General features: G+C 37.5%; 1 protein-coding gene across 13 annotated transcripts in view; it reads right to left on the bottom strand.

The window, feature by feature from the left end:
* The window catches only part of SNAP91 (synaptosome associated protein 91), a 117,462-nt gene that overhangs the window by 15,711 nt on the left and 86,630 nt on the right, over window positions 1-15,121 (bottom strand). For 9 of the 13 annotated variants that reach the window (XM_084890617.1, XM_084890620.1, XM_084890621.1 and 6 more), the window contains 5 exons: window positions 14,804-14,887; window positions 8,247-8,381; window positions 6,411-6,560; window positions 2,802-2,832; window positions 1,113-1,224 (listed from right to left, as the gene is read on the bottom strand). In XM_084890617.1, coding sequence (XP_084746743.1) covers window positions 1,113-1,224; window positions 2,802-2,832; window positions 6,411-6,560; window positions 8,247-8,381; window positions 14,804-14,887 — 512 coding nt within the window. The remainder of the gene's footprint in view (window positions 1-1,112; window positions 1,225-2,801; window positions 2,833-6,410; window positions 6,561-8,246; window positions 8,382-14,803; window positions 14,888-15,121) is intronic. The other 4 variants (XM_084890614.1, XM_084890622.1, XM_084890612.1 and 1 more) reach the window with 2 other exon arrangements.

The raw sequence follows: 15,121 nt of genomic DNA on the forward strand, positions 1-15,121 counted from the left end.
GTAATTTAGTGAATACTGTTAGTTCTGTATGAATGGTGAATGGTGAATTTTGTTTAATGGTGAATTTTGACTCAAAAGGCATTATTTAGATTGGTTTGAACTTATTTTTATTTATAAAACTGCTTATATTTAAAAACATTACTATTTATAAAATTATTTAAAAGACAATATGTTCTAAATTCCAAAACTTAGGTATTCAAATTAATTTTGGAAACACAATAGCTTTAGTAGAGTCTATCTAAAATGTTTACATTCTATTTATATGACTTCACTTCCATGCATGTTTGTTTGGCTGGGATTGGTGGGTGATAGTTAGAATTAATGCAGGCAATAAGGAGAGTATGACATCAAGAAAGCCTTTGAGATGGGTGTGATATAGACAGATGAAGGTGGTAAGTAAAGTTGAAAATTTGTGAGTGAACTTGGGAAATAGCAACTAGCCTAGTTTTGCTAATTGTGGAGCATATTTAGGAAAACAGTAAGTTTTGCTACCTTTGGAAAAGTCTTTTTTATGGTAGCAAATTTCATAAAATAATAATTAGTCTTTATTACCAGTGATACGCTATTTCATAGAGCAAATGGTGGTATTAATAGAAATTTAATATACCGAAATAAAACCTATTTAAATTTTATAGAAAAGATGGTGTTAGTAGTTTTGATTTTTGAAATGGTGAGGAGAATTGATAGTGATTTAAAATGGAAGTTCACTTACACAGTGGAAAATTGCCCAATCTTTCTGGTAAGAAAAAAATTGTCATTACTTAAGACAATCAAGAAATCTGGGCAAGAAATATGATAAAATATAGATAATGACCAATGTTATTAAATGATTTTGAAAAATTATTTCCATAATTATACAAATATAAAACAAATATCTCAAGAAGCACATATACTATTTAGAAATAATTAAAATTAAAAAATAGGTCATAATCTTTATCAAGTATAAAGTCAATAAAGTTTGCATTTTGATAAATATTGCAACTTGCTTGTATTTATTCGGAGTGCATGGAAAAGTACATTGTCAGTAGCAAAATTAAGCAAAATGCACTGTGCTGTACACACTGGGAACTGGCAAACTGCCCACACGGCCCAGGCCTCCAGGGGCTACGTACCAAAGGTGCACTTGATGGAACTCCTGTGGACCAGGTTGCTGGGGCCACTTTTGGCTGCCAGTTGGCACCACCGGTCAGCTTTTTCTCTCCAGCATTCCACTGAAGATCTCCCCTAAAATCAAGCATGCAAAATACACAAAAAACACACTAATCAGAAAAGAATGGTGTGTGATTCCTGAGATACTTTTATTTGCGGTTAAAAGCAGTCGGTTTGAGTCCAGTGATAACCAAGAACACAGGTTAAAACTGGTAGAAGATGCTTAACATATTGTATCTAAGAAAGCTTAAAAGCATTTGACAAAAATAATTTAGAGTTTGGACCTCAATGATAACAGGAATTTTCTATTACTTCTTTTTTTTTTTTTAAATTTAAATTCTTTATTCTTGAAAGTATTACATAAGTCTCCATTTTTTTCTCCACTCCCCTATCACTTCTAATAGAAAAACATGCCACAGATTTAACTGTATCCTTCACTGGTTATAAAAAAAATACTAAATAACTGTATCATAAATGCTATATGCCAACACTTTGTTGAATTTGAGGTGCGTCTATGATGTCCCTTTCTGGATCAACAGAAGATTTCACACAACTATATCATAACTACAACCTGCATTACAATGAGTGTAAGATACCATCCTATATAATAAAAGGGTAATATGCAAGTTAACCCTAACGGCAGAACAATCAGAATGACCGCTGGACCAGTCACTATGAGGTGCACTGACCACCTCTTGGTCCCTTTCCCTGGCTGGCAGACTCTGATCACCTGACAGTGAATGGGGAACCGGGGGTGGGTGGTGGGGGACATGGGCAGTGCCAGGCCAAGGCCCCTGCCTTGCCGGTGTTCCACACACAGGGGGTAAACTGCAGCAGGGGCGGGGCCAGTGAGTGGGCAGGAACAGCCTACCTCTCGGTCCCTTCCCCTATCCATCAGGCACTGATCACCTGATGGCAAATGGGGAACAAAAGGAGGGGGTGGTGGGGGGCGGGGCCAGCTGTGGGCAACAGGGGAAGATGGCGCTGATCACAGGCCAGGCCTAGGGACCATACCTATGCACAAATTTCATGCACCGGGCCTCTAGTATATTGTAAAATGGATCCCAATTTCAGATGTTGAAATATGCATCTAAAAAAGGGTACACTATCATTCTTACTATCCTCCCTTAAAATTGATCCTCCATGAGAGACTTAAAAATCAATGTTAGCTAGGAATATTGTAATGAGTCTAGAATTTAAAGCTATGAAAGTATTCAAACCACAATTCCCCAGTATTTCTAGACTAGAAGTCCTGTGCACGAAATTTGTGTACTGCTAGGGTCCCCAGAGGCTGCTGAATGCTGGCCTGGGTCTCCTTCCCTTCCCCTGGCTGGCCCTGCCCCCTGGTCGAATTCCTGGACAAACTCCTGGTGGAAGGGACAATTTGTATATTATGCTTTTATTATATTGGATAAAAGTTCATGACAACATTGAAGGCTAAAATATATTATTCCTTTTCATTGTCATAGCTAACAGTTTGGATGTTCCAGCAGAAAACAACAAAAACAAAAACCCAGAATAAAATAAAAACCAATTCTGAAATTACCTAGCCTGAGAATGAGTAATTACTTTAATGAGAACAACATTTGATAGTCTCAAATAGGTACAAATACACTGTCTCAACAAAACCAGATAGTTTAAAAAGCACTTACTTTTTGGATGTGGTGCCAGAAATCCCAAGATCTGTAAATGGATAAAAGAAAAAAAGAATTTAAAACTCTATACTCAGCTTAAATGATATGACATTTAAAAGATCAAAGACTCAGAGGTCTAGAAAACGTCCATATTTTGCCTAGGAATGACTACATTCAGTTTTGCAAAGGAGAAACTATGTCAGGAAACATTCACAAATCTAACATTTTCTTTTACTTTACATTATACTTAAGGGTCGTATTTTAATGTCAATTCGTGTTCAGAAAAAAGAGTAAACACAGCAGGCGTGAGTCTGCTCTCTTAGAAAGGTCTATGTGGCTGGCATCTGCGAACCTCGCTAGTAAATTATTCTCGAAACTGAGATAAAACTTTGCCTAATGATAAGAGTGGCTTGCTGTGCCTAAACCATACAAACAACGTGGTTCATGCTGAACACCTGCTTTCCTTCTTGGAGACTGAAACTCTAGCACATGATCAGCATCCAAGAAAAATCCTGGGTGCTGAGTCAATGGAGGGCTTCCTTGGGCAAAAACATCACACACATTTCTGTATGCCTTTCCCCTCCTGGGAATGAGAGCATAAGGAAGTCTGAGCATGGATTCCTCCAGACTCTGCCTGTGTCTTTTCCCCAATGATCTAGCTGTGCATCCTTACGAGCTCTTGTAATAAATCTTAACTGTGAGAACAGACATGTGCTGAGTCTCCCGAGTCCTTCCAGTGAATCAGTGAATGTGAGGGTCGTCTTGAGGATCCTGACACAACCAGCTTCCTTGTTCTGCTCTATCTCAGTTCATTTATTACGTCAGCCCCTATCTATACATCAGGCACTGTTCTAAGTGCTTTGGGTTATGTTGGTGAAGGGAAAAAATAAATCCCAATCCTGGAGAACTTACATTATAATGGGGTGAGATGGATGACAAAAAAAACATACATAAAAGAATAAAAAAGTAAATCATGGAGGCGGTCAGAAGGTAAAATGGAAAGCTGATAGAAACATGAGAAGGAAGAGTGGGATCTGGTGGCAAGGATGAGAGTGAGGGCAGGCAGTGTGAAACAGGATGCTCAGGGAAGGCCTCGTGGAGAAGGTGAGACTTGGGCAATGCTGAGCAGAGATCCGGGGAGGAGCTTTCTAGGCTGTCACATGGTGCACTGACTGCCTAGTGGTTACTCGAGGTTTAACGTTTCGAGAAACTGCCAAACTTCTTTCCACAGCAGCTGCCCAATGTTGCTTTCTCACCAGCCATGCTAGAGTTTCAAGTTCTCCACATCCTCATAGGCACTCGTTATCATGTCTCTTTTATTATAGACAATCTGATGGGTGTGAAGTGATATCTCATTGTGGTATTGATATGCGTTCCATAGATGGCTGATGTTGAACATCTTTTCATGTACCAAGTGGCCATATACTTTTCGGATAAATGTTTAAGTCATTTGACTCTTTTTAAATTGGGTTATTTGTCTTTACAATGTTGAGGTGTAGAGTTCTTTATTCATTCTGAATAAAAGTCCCTTATGAGATGTTTTCTCCCATTCTATTGATTGTTTTTCACTTTATTGATGTTATCACATGTAGCCCTAGCTATCTATTTTTTTTTTCTGTTGTTGCTTGTGCTGCTGGTGTCATATCTAAGAACAAGGTTATAAAGATTTATTCATACATGCTCTTATAAAGATTTTACAGTTTTGGCTCCTACATGTAATCTATGATCCATTTTGAATTACTTATTAAGAACTACAAGACTGTTTCCAAAGTGGCTGCATCATGTATATCCCTACCATCAATGGCTGAGAGTTCTAATTTCCCTACATCCTAGCTGACACTTACTACTCTCTTTTTGATTATAGCATTCCCAGTGAGTGTGAAGTGGTCTGTCAGTGTGGTTTTGATTTGTATTTCCCTGATGACTAATGATGTTCAACATCTATTCATATACTTGTGGGCCACTGTCTATCATTTTTGAAGAAATGTTTATTCAAATCCTTTGCCAATTTAAAACTTATTTGTCTTATTACTGAATTGTAAGAATTCTTTAATGTTATAGATACAAGTACCATATAAGATATATAACTTGGAAATACTTTCATTATGTGGGTTGTTTTTTCACTTTCTTAATGGTATCATTCATAACAAAAGTTTTTAATTTTGATGCATTCTTATTAATTTGTTTTTATTTGATTGATTATTTTTGGTATTATATCTAAAGAAGTCACTGCCTAATCCTAATATACCTATATTTTTTCTCTAAGAGTTTTATCTCTTATATTTAGGTCTTTGATTCATTTTGAATTGATTTTTATGGATGGTATAATGAAGAGGCCTAACTTCAGTCTTTTGCATGTGGCTATCCATTTGACTTGCACGTTGTTTGAATAGAGTATTTTTTCCTAATCTGAATGGTCCTGCAAACCTAGAAAATCATTTAATGTTGTATGTGAAGTTTATTTCTGGGCTTTTACTTCTATGCTATTGGTCTATTTTTCTATGTCTATATTGTACCACTTGTCCTGATTATTATAGCTTTGTAGAAGTTCTAATAGTAAAAAATGTGCTTCAAATTTGTTCTTTATCAAGATTGTTTGGCTATTGGTCAGCTTTCTTCAGCTGAGATAAATATCAAAGGTGGTAGCATCTATGGGCTGTGTGCTGACGTAAAAATCCTCTATTTCTGAAGGAGGGTCTGGGTAGTACATTATAGTGTCCAGCAAAAGCAGTTACCACTGCAGACTATCCATCAGTGAGATAATATTTTAGAGTAGGAAGAAATACTAAAGTAATTTCTCCATGGCTGTCATCAAAGCATTTTCATGGATGCCCAGACCGAGGATTATGAATGGAAAACCAAAGTATATCCATAGAGTAATGGATAGAAAAAACTGTGTATAAATGATATGCTAAACTTCTGATATAGCTTCAAGTGAAATAAAAGGTATTTGCAATGCTAACCTCATTCACCGTAATAAAAAAATCAAATTCAGAATTGAAATAAAAGGCCATTCTTTATTTTATCAGAGCTTCCCTCACCTCCTAAGACTCTTTCACGTACCTTGCTCCAGCCACAGTCTCCTTGATGTTCCTTAAATATGCCAGGTAATCTTCTGCCCAAGGTTTTGGCACTGTTTGTCTTCTTAGCCTGTACATGTTCTCTTTTCAGATAGCCATATGGCTCGTCCCTCTACCTTCAAATCTTTCATCAGATTTTACATTCTCAGTGAGGCCTACTTCTCACCCCACTCTGTGGCACTCCTTATCCCTCTTTGTCTGTTCTGTTTTTCCCCCATGGCACCTATGACCTAACACACTATAGAATTTATTAATTTGAAAATGTTTAATGTTTGTCTGCCCTTTCAGAGCACCATAAAAACAGAAATTTATACCTGTTTTGATCACTAATTTTATACCTAGGGCATGGAAGAACGCCCAGTATTCAATAAATAGTGTTTGTTGAATGAAGAACTGACCTTCCCAGAAACTGTACTGGGTAAAGCACTAAGAATTTCTTCCCACTCCTTAATACACTCACCCACAAGTGAATCCAGAAAAAAACACACAGGGAAAGACAGAGGGGGAAATCACACATGATTCAGTTAAATAAAACTATATTACTCACTGCCTACTAAGCTGGCAAGAGATGAGTCAAGATCGCTCCCAAGGGGTTTGCTTGCTGCCACTGCGGGACTAGGAGGTGCCATCGAGATGGGTGCGGGCTGCCCCGTTGGTGCCATGGTTGGCATCAGAAGGTCACCTAGACCATCAAACACTGAAAATCAAATGGACCAGGTTCAGAATAATTGGGAAAAAAATACGTCATATAGAAAATTAAAGGAAAAACTGTCTTAAAAAAACACACAAAACTATGGAAACAAGTGAATATACAATCTTATAAAAGAAGACTTGTAATTCACACTTATCATGACCATAACGCCAAAAGGAACATCTCTACATAAGTCTACTCATAAAGTATGGAAATACTAATGGACATGAACAAAGATGGAAAACAATCTGTGTAATGTACACGAAAGAGCACAGACTTTGGAGTCAGAACTGAGCTCACACTCAGCTACATGCCTCACTAGCTGTATGCCTTTGAGAAAGTTACTGTCTGAGCTTTGGTTTTCTCATCTGTAAGTGGGGAGAGTACCACTACTACTACATGGCTTTGTTGTGAAGATTAAATTAGATGATATATGTCATGTCTTCATTATAACGTTTGCTGTACACTCAGTAATTGGTAGCTACGGTTACTCATTAAAAGCTATCAATAAAACATGTTTTATTAAAAATGGTAGTGATTTACCAAAGCCTAATTGGTTTACTCTAAAGTTCTACAATGTTTACTTTTTTTTTTTTTTACATATTTGTTGAAAGTATTACATAAACAACTAAAAACAATTCTTAAATGAGAAAAGAAGGCTGAATCTCTTAGTTCCCTATGAAATCCGTGTCAAAATAAAACCTGATCTAATGGTCAATACCTACTAATAAGTATCTGAAAAACAGTTGACCATATTTTAGAAGTAAGAATTTTAATTTTTTTCTCCAGTGTAGCAATCACTTTTGGTTCTAACTTTAAGGGAATATTTAAAGTAAACACTATATCAGTAATAGAAACGATGCCATTATTGATGGTTCCTGATTACCATGTAACTAATTACTACTTGTCTAGTTCCTAGAATACAAGAAGACTTAAATGCAGACTCATAGGATTTGCATAAGTTATTGCTAATATCCATGTCAAAGATTTTGTGGTTACTTTTTTATAAAAACACTATGCATATTTACGATACATATTACTATACAATGATTCTAAATTAAAAAAGAAGAGCATTCAACTAGGCACTGGCAATGGAAGCAACCAAATTGTCAGGCAGGGCATATATTTAGGGTGTTTCTGAAACACATTTAATTGCCAAAAACTCACCAATTGAAAATTTGTAGTAAGGACCCAGCATGGGAAGAGTAGAATGGAAGAGAATACAAACAAAATGACAGCAGGATGAAAGGTTAAAGGCAGGCAAAGAATACTGTCTCAACTTCAAAAAACCAAGAACTATGAAAGCTTCAGAGAGGGTAAGCAACAGCAGGGGGAGTGTCCACACATTCTATACTGTACAAAGATCTAGTACAGAGTACTTGTTTTCCTTTAACCGTCTCTAAACGGTGTGCCTGTAAGCTCATGCAATAGAGGGTGTGCGTGTTAAGTTAGATTTCTGCAAAAAAATTAAAAACAATAAACACAGAAAGGAATTAAAGATTATTCTTAAAGCCACCAAAATGTACTGAAAATATTTACTTGAGTTACTGAATTTCTTTATTGAACAGTTTTTTTAAAATAAGGTCACCACTCAGTACTGGGTAGACATTTCCTGATTATCATATGAACCTTAGGTGGTTTATTTTAATAATCAGAACGAACTAAGAGAATGTTTGAAAACCACTGTCTCACCTGATGGGTCAAAGGAGCTGCTGCTAGAAGTTGAAGGCGTTGTTCCAAAAGCTGCATCAAAGTTGGGCTGCAGCAGGTTGCTCTGGGCTGGGGTCACTGGTGTCGGAGAAGGGGCCATGAAAGAACCCCCGAATCCTAGGAAAAAGTTCCAGAAAAAATATAAGCAGAAGCAACTAAACATGGGCAAAGGCCATAAAAACAGAGTCAGAAAAGGTTATAGAAGACTGAAAGGAATTGAACGCATGTAGATGAGAGAAGTCAATGACACCTGGGAAGTTATAGGTTTTTATAAGTATTTCAAGTATTTTGACACCTGCTATGTATTAATGAGAGGTTTAAGTTAACTGGAAACAAGATAGCATGTAAGAATATATACCTTTGTTAAGAGAATCCACAGCAACTAAATCTATGATTACAGTAGAGCACATACAGCTAAGAGGGTCTCACCAAATTTAAAATTCAGGTAATTATTTTCATTATATTTAAACTTTGGTTCTTCAAATCACAACACTAGGTAGTTGGAAAATGCTTAGTTGTACACATTGAACCAGTATAATCCTATATAATAAGAGAGGAATATGCTAATTATCCCTTACGCTGAGAGGCATAACGACCTTGATCACGGATCTGCAGGAGGGTGGAGCAGGGAACTACAAGCAGGCAGGCAGTGGAGAGCTACAGGAGCAGGCAGGGCAGCAAGCTATGGTGGGGTGGGGGGAGAGAGACGGGGAGTGAGGGAAGCCACAGGAGGAAGCAGGTGGAGAGCTATAGGTGGGCAGCAGTGAGCTACTGGCTACAAGCAAGTGGTGGAGAGCTACAGGAGGGAGCAGGCAGCAAGCTATGAAGAGTGGGGGAGGAGGGGGTGAAGGTGAGGAAAGCTACTGGAGGGTGGCAGTGAACTACTGGCGAGCTACTGGTGCACGGATTCGTGCGCAGGGCTACTAGTAATAAAATAAAATCAGAAAAATATGCGTGCATTCTTTCTGCCACCAAATCCGTTCTAATATCTTTCATATGTGCTAGTCCCCTTGTTCCTACTGCCAAGTGAAGGCTCTCCCAACACTGCTCTCAGGATTCATAAAGTCGCCCAGGGGGGCTTCTCAGTTGGGCTTCCTCCAGTCTAGTCTCAGCAGTGCAGCCTGGGTGATTTTTTCTGAGTGGAAAATGTTGACAAAGTTACTTGCCTAAAATCTTTCCCTGGAGTCGCATAACTTTCAGATTCATAGAGTGCAGATTCCTTTGCATAGCAATCAAGCTCTTCTGGCTCTGGTTCCCTCTCCATCTCCGCAAACTAAGTTGCTGCTTTTTGCATCATCATTGTGAGTCAGATGCCTGCTCTGGGAGGGCTTCCTGGCCTTAAACTGTTATCAGCCACAACTACCCCCATCCTGCCCACCCCTCGTACATATGTGCCCTCCCCAAGCCCCATCATAATTCTTTATTCTCACCCCCAGACCCACCCACCCACCCCAGGGATGGCCTTTTGATGTCAAGAACTGAGTCTTCTTTTCTCACCTTTTCTATTAATAGTCAGACAATGCCTGAAACACTGTATTAATGTTTATGGAGTGCAGGAAAAACTTCTGAATATAAAAGGTGAGGAGAAATCAGACTATTATAAAATAAGGAAACCTCAAATTAAATATTTTATCTTTTGACTAATAGAAGCAAGTCATTTCTCTCCACCCCAGACAAAAGCAGAAGCAGAGCTTATCTGTACAAAAATATGCAACCTGTGAAAGAAGTGATTTCTTAGTAAGAGCTGAGTCGATCCCTATTATCAAAGAATTTATTACTACCAGGAGTTTTTTTTTTTTTTTTAATATATTTTATTGATTTTTTACAGAGAGGAAGAGAGAGGGATAGAGAGCTAGAAACATCGATGAGAGAGAAACATCGATCAGCTGCCTCCTGCACACTGCCCACCGGGGATGTGCCCGCAACCAATGTACATGCCCTTCACCGGAATCGAACCTGGGACCTTTCAGTCCACAGACCGACGCTCTATCCACTGAGCCAAACCAGTTTTGGCACTACCAGGAGTTTTTTTAATACTCAGTTTGGAGATATATATATAAGTAGTTTCTGAAGAAGAGCAGATATAGCTAGATTGGAAAGGAATATATATATATTCCTTTCCAATCTAGCTATATCTGCTCTTCTTCAGAAACTATTTATGGTAATAAATAAATAAATAAATAAATAAATCCTTAAGCTTGCACTCCATAAAATCAACTTATAAGTTTGAAAATGGTTCCCATTGAAATTCTTTGGTTACTGTTTTCTAAAGCAGGCAATAATGTGCAAGTCATGTTGCTCCTGGAAATTGATATGGATTTGGGCTTAAGCTTTCCTTGTATATGTATAAAAAATTGTAATTTGGAAAATTATTACCTATTAGAAGGTGTTTTTAAAGTTCACTTTAAGTAATTTTAGTATATGAGTGACATAAGCATCATGGAACTTTCCTAACTGAAGAAAAGACATTCTTTATATTTTTAAGAACTAATATCAGTCTGAAGCAAAGATAGGCCAATGGGAATTGTTTTTATGGATGTGACCATTTTGGTTTTAGGAAGGTAGGCTGTGTTAATGCTGACTTTTTAGAAACATCGCCCACCTCAAAGTTGGAATATGGCTGTGCTTATTAGGCACTTTTTCTATGAGGTGCTTCTTCTTATGACAGGTGAATGCAGAGACAATTGTACTGGATGCCCAGCTTCTTAAAACATGGCCAAGGAAAGACAATATATTCTAGAATCACATCATTTTAGTGCTGGGAAGGGGCTTAGTATCATCTGATTCAATCCTATCGTTCCATGGCTGGAAGAAACGGTGCAAGAGAAGTTAACACAACTACCCGGGATTAAGTAGTAGAAAGAGAAAAAATGTGTGCTTTGACACAGGGCTCGTCTGCTTAGTACTACTAAACTTTGTAAGATAATTAGGTTTTCTCCATTGGTAAATAAATAACACTATTCAACAACAACAAAAGTAACAGTGCCTTCTCTAAGACATTGACGGGTACAGCCAAAATGCCATGAGGCTCACCAAGTGCCGGCCACTGTTTTATGCATTAATTAGGTTGAACCACATGCATTTTCTATAGTTGACCATGTAGGTCCTACAACAGCAGAAATTTTATGTTGTTCAACCTAAAACATACTTTGGCTAATTCAATCCTAACACCAACCCCAGGAAGTTCCACAGATGAGGGAACTGAGGCCAGAGAGGTTAAGTAATTTGCCCAAGGGCAAATGATGGCAAATGCAGAGCCAGAATTCCACACAGGACTCTTCCAGATACTCATTCATAATAATACCACACAGCCTCTTTCCGACAGCCAGGAGTAATGCCAGACTTGTACCTTCCTACAGATTTATAAATTTGACAAAGATCTGGAAAGATGACTTTCTCCATCATACTCAGTTCTTATGAAGTAGGTGGCCTCACCGACCTAGATTAATTAAAAAAGTACAGAGTGACATAAAATAATGAACTGATTATCTAAAAGAAAAAAATCTATTGCTATACTCTTAATAAAGAGCTAAAAAAGAAAATTATAGACATTAGTAAGAAGTTTGGAGAACTTCTGTTAAGTGAAAAGTTTTAGAGCCCAGGAATAGAAGCAAATAATAAATAAACTGAAACCACTAATATTTCTTTCAATGTGGTTATAAATTACATTAAGAATATAGGTATTATATGGAATTGAAAATAAGGTAGTAATCAGTAGGCTTCTGAATGTCCTGCAGGCATATTTGAACTTTCCTGCACTATAACTGGATTGCTCAACCATCTATAGACTCATTTGCCTTTTATCTCAAATGATTAGTCTTACAAATGTGTCTTTCTCAAAGGAAACAGCCTATGCACTTAATGAAGGTTTATTAATACAGACATATCCAAAGTCATCATATTATTTGGGTCAAGTGAAAATTTAAAACTATTGGTAGTTCAACACACTCTCACACATAATCTCCTCACCCACATTTGCTCCATTATGTTAAAGATGGTATCATTTCAATTATTCTCAGTGGTACATCCAGTTCTTAACATATCCCACTTATGAAGATCAATCTGAGCTAGTCAATATTGCTAAGAATAATAGCCTGAGACATTCTGTCTGACACTTTCAGACTGTTTTCCAGCCCCACAGAGGATGAAAGTATTGGCTCTCTGTAGACCTTCCCATTTAGTGAAAATTGTTGTTATTAATTCAACACTGGACATTTTTATATTTTTAATCCATTCAAGGACTTCTATGACTTTGCTAAAAAAGTAATTTGTGTCTTGTGGTTAGCAGAGAATGTAAAACTACAAAGAGCCTCATTAGGCTGGTTCCTATCTTCCCCACTTTTGGAATTAAAGATAGGCTGTGACACATTCCTTTATTAGCACAGACTTACGGTGCAGTCACCTCAGAATGGTGTCTGTTAGGGGAGAGTATGGTTTTCCTGCTTGATGTCAACCTCAGAAGTTAGGCATATCCTCTAACACACCTAACCTCCCTTAATAATTCATTTTTACATCCATCATCCAGGAATCTGTCTGTATCTTTCAAATCTCTATATTTTCAGCTGGTCTATACTGAGAGAAGTTTGCCAGCTTTATTCTTCACTGTGTAAAATAATAACCTTTATTTGTTATAAATTTAACTCTCAAGTTTCCAGCCAAACTCCATATGAGATATGCATAATATCGGCATCCTATCAGTAATCTCAATGACTTGAAGAGAATATCCAGAGAGAAAGAAGGACTTCCTGCAATTCTGCAAAAATCCAGAACATTTGATTTTATTCATGCATTTCAATCTTAATTATAACTTCAAAGCAAACATTTGTAATTACTGATCTCATTTTAAAATGAACAAGGCCATTTCCCCTCAAATAGCATTTAAAATTATGCTGTTTCTGCAGCCTGTTAAAATCTTATTGCTACAGTATAGCTTGTGCTAACTAAAAACATATTATTCCATTTACAGCCTGTTAAATATCTGAATTAAGTGTACTGGTTTAGCTAGAGCTTAAAGTTTCTGTGACCAATTTGCAGCTGCTATGAAGAATATCTGGACCAGGAGAAAAGTCAGATAAGCTAGTATTTTTTCCCCCCTACCAAGAAACCAGTTGTGGTTTGTGTTAAATGCATGGCCTCTTGTCATATCTTCAACTTTCCAAGTGGAATCGGCAAATAGGAATGTCTTGTTTGCAGGGAAAGATGGGAAAGACATAAAGAATGCCATTGCCCCTGGGAAAGATGATTGAATGTCCAGTTTGAATCACTGATGGAAGGGAAGGTCAAGAGTGGGGCTGCAATAACCCATGCTGCCTCTTGAGGAAATATTCGACTAATCCTAGAATGAATGTTCCTGGTATATCGGTGTTAGGATTCCTCTTACACTCTAAAATGAGAGCCAGTCACTACCCTATCAAAGGCTACATGGCTAGCAGAGAATTTAAGCTGAGAGACTCTGGACATGGTGGCTTCCCTGTGCTTATGGGACCTATATTCTCACCAGCTCCTCACCAACATTATGACCAAAATGCATCCCTTTTGGTGACTGGGGAGGGACAGAGGAAGTTGCATCTTGGTATCTGAGTCCTTTATGATGCTGCTGCTGTGCTTCCTATATGTACCCTTCTAAGTGAAGTCAGAGTGAGGTAAAACAGCAGTGTCCTGTGAGTTGATGACCAGAACCCAAACTCACTTTTGTGGTCTTGTAACTGGCAAGTGCTTTGCCTGTAAAAATCATAATGTGTAGGTCTGGCTATCATCAAGCACACTTTGCCTTGCCCCAAAGAAAGACAACAGTGTTTTTACTGTCTTGGAGTCCTTAATATGTTTCCTTTTAGTCTATCTGTCCCATTGTAGCAATAAGCAATAATTCTAGGCACCTTGTACTAATCTATTCTACAACATAGTCCTGTTGAACTGGGATTACTCCAGGGGTTTACAGATAAAAAAAAAAAATGATCCACTTGTTAAAAGGTGGAAACAGCTTCAACCCAATGGTAGAAATTTGTTTCTCCTAGTGTGATTCATATATTATAGAATCAATGATCAAAATAAGCATAATTAAAAATATTTTTATTGATTTTAGAAAGGAATGGAGAGAAAGAGAGGATGAGGGAGAGGGAGAGAGACATTGATTTTTTGTTCCACTTATTTATGCACTCATTGGTTGACTTTTGTCTGCGCCCTGCCAGGGGATGGAACCCACAGTCTTGGCCTATCAGGATGATGCTCTGACCAACTGAGCTATCTAGCCAGAGCTTAAAACATACCCCATTACCTCTAAAGTAAGCAAAATAAAATGTGCTAACTAAAAGTAAGGCAGATTAGAAGTATCCATGGAGCCACAGTGGTGGCTGGTATACAAATGTGATTTTAAGACTAAATTCATAAAATTCTGGGAAATAACCTTCAATTACATAATGTCTTGTTTTTCAATTTCATGTCTCAAAGAAAACATGCACCTTAAAATTTATATAATAGCTATTACTTATAAAAATATATCTTAACTTCCACAAAATACGATTTTATTTTAATTTAATTACCAGCTAGTAGGTCTGCCGATGCTGATGAACTAGAAGCAGCCTGAGGTGCAGGTTGGGGTTCAGAAGCACTAGTTCCAAATGCATCTACCCATTATCCATTATGCAGCAAAAAAGTAAAAGAGTGTAAACGGTAAGTACAGTGAGTAATTGAAGTGTTTTGCAGATAAATGCATAGATATGGAGCTTTGTACTGTGAGCTAGTTGCCTATGAATATGTGAAATGAATTATGCTCTGATAATTTTATTCTCTCTCTCAAAAAAGAAGTTTATAATAGTTAAGAATTAACACCTTTGTAAGAGTAAGATAACTTTTTAAAG

Source organism: Pipistrellus hanaki (genome assembly GCF_964339955.1).
Source record: "Pipistrellus hanaki genome assembly, chromosome: 7".
Classification (NCBI taxonomy): Eukaryota; Metazoa; Chordata; class Mammalia; order Chiroptera; family Vespertilionidae; genus Pipistrellus; species Pipistrellus hanaki.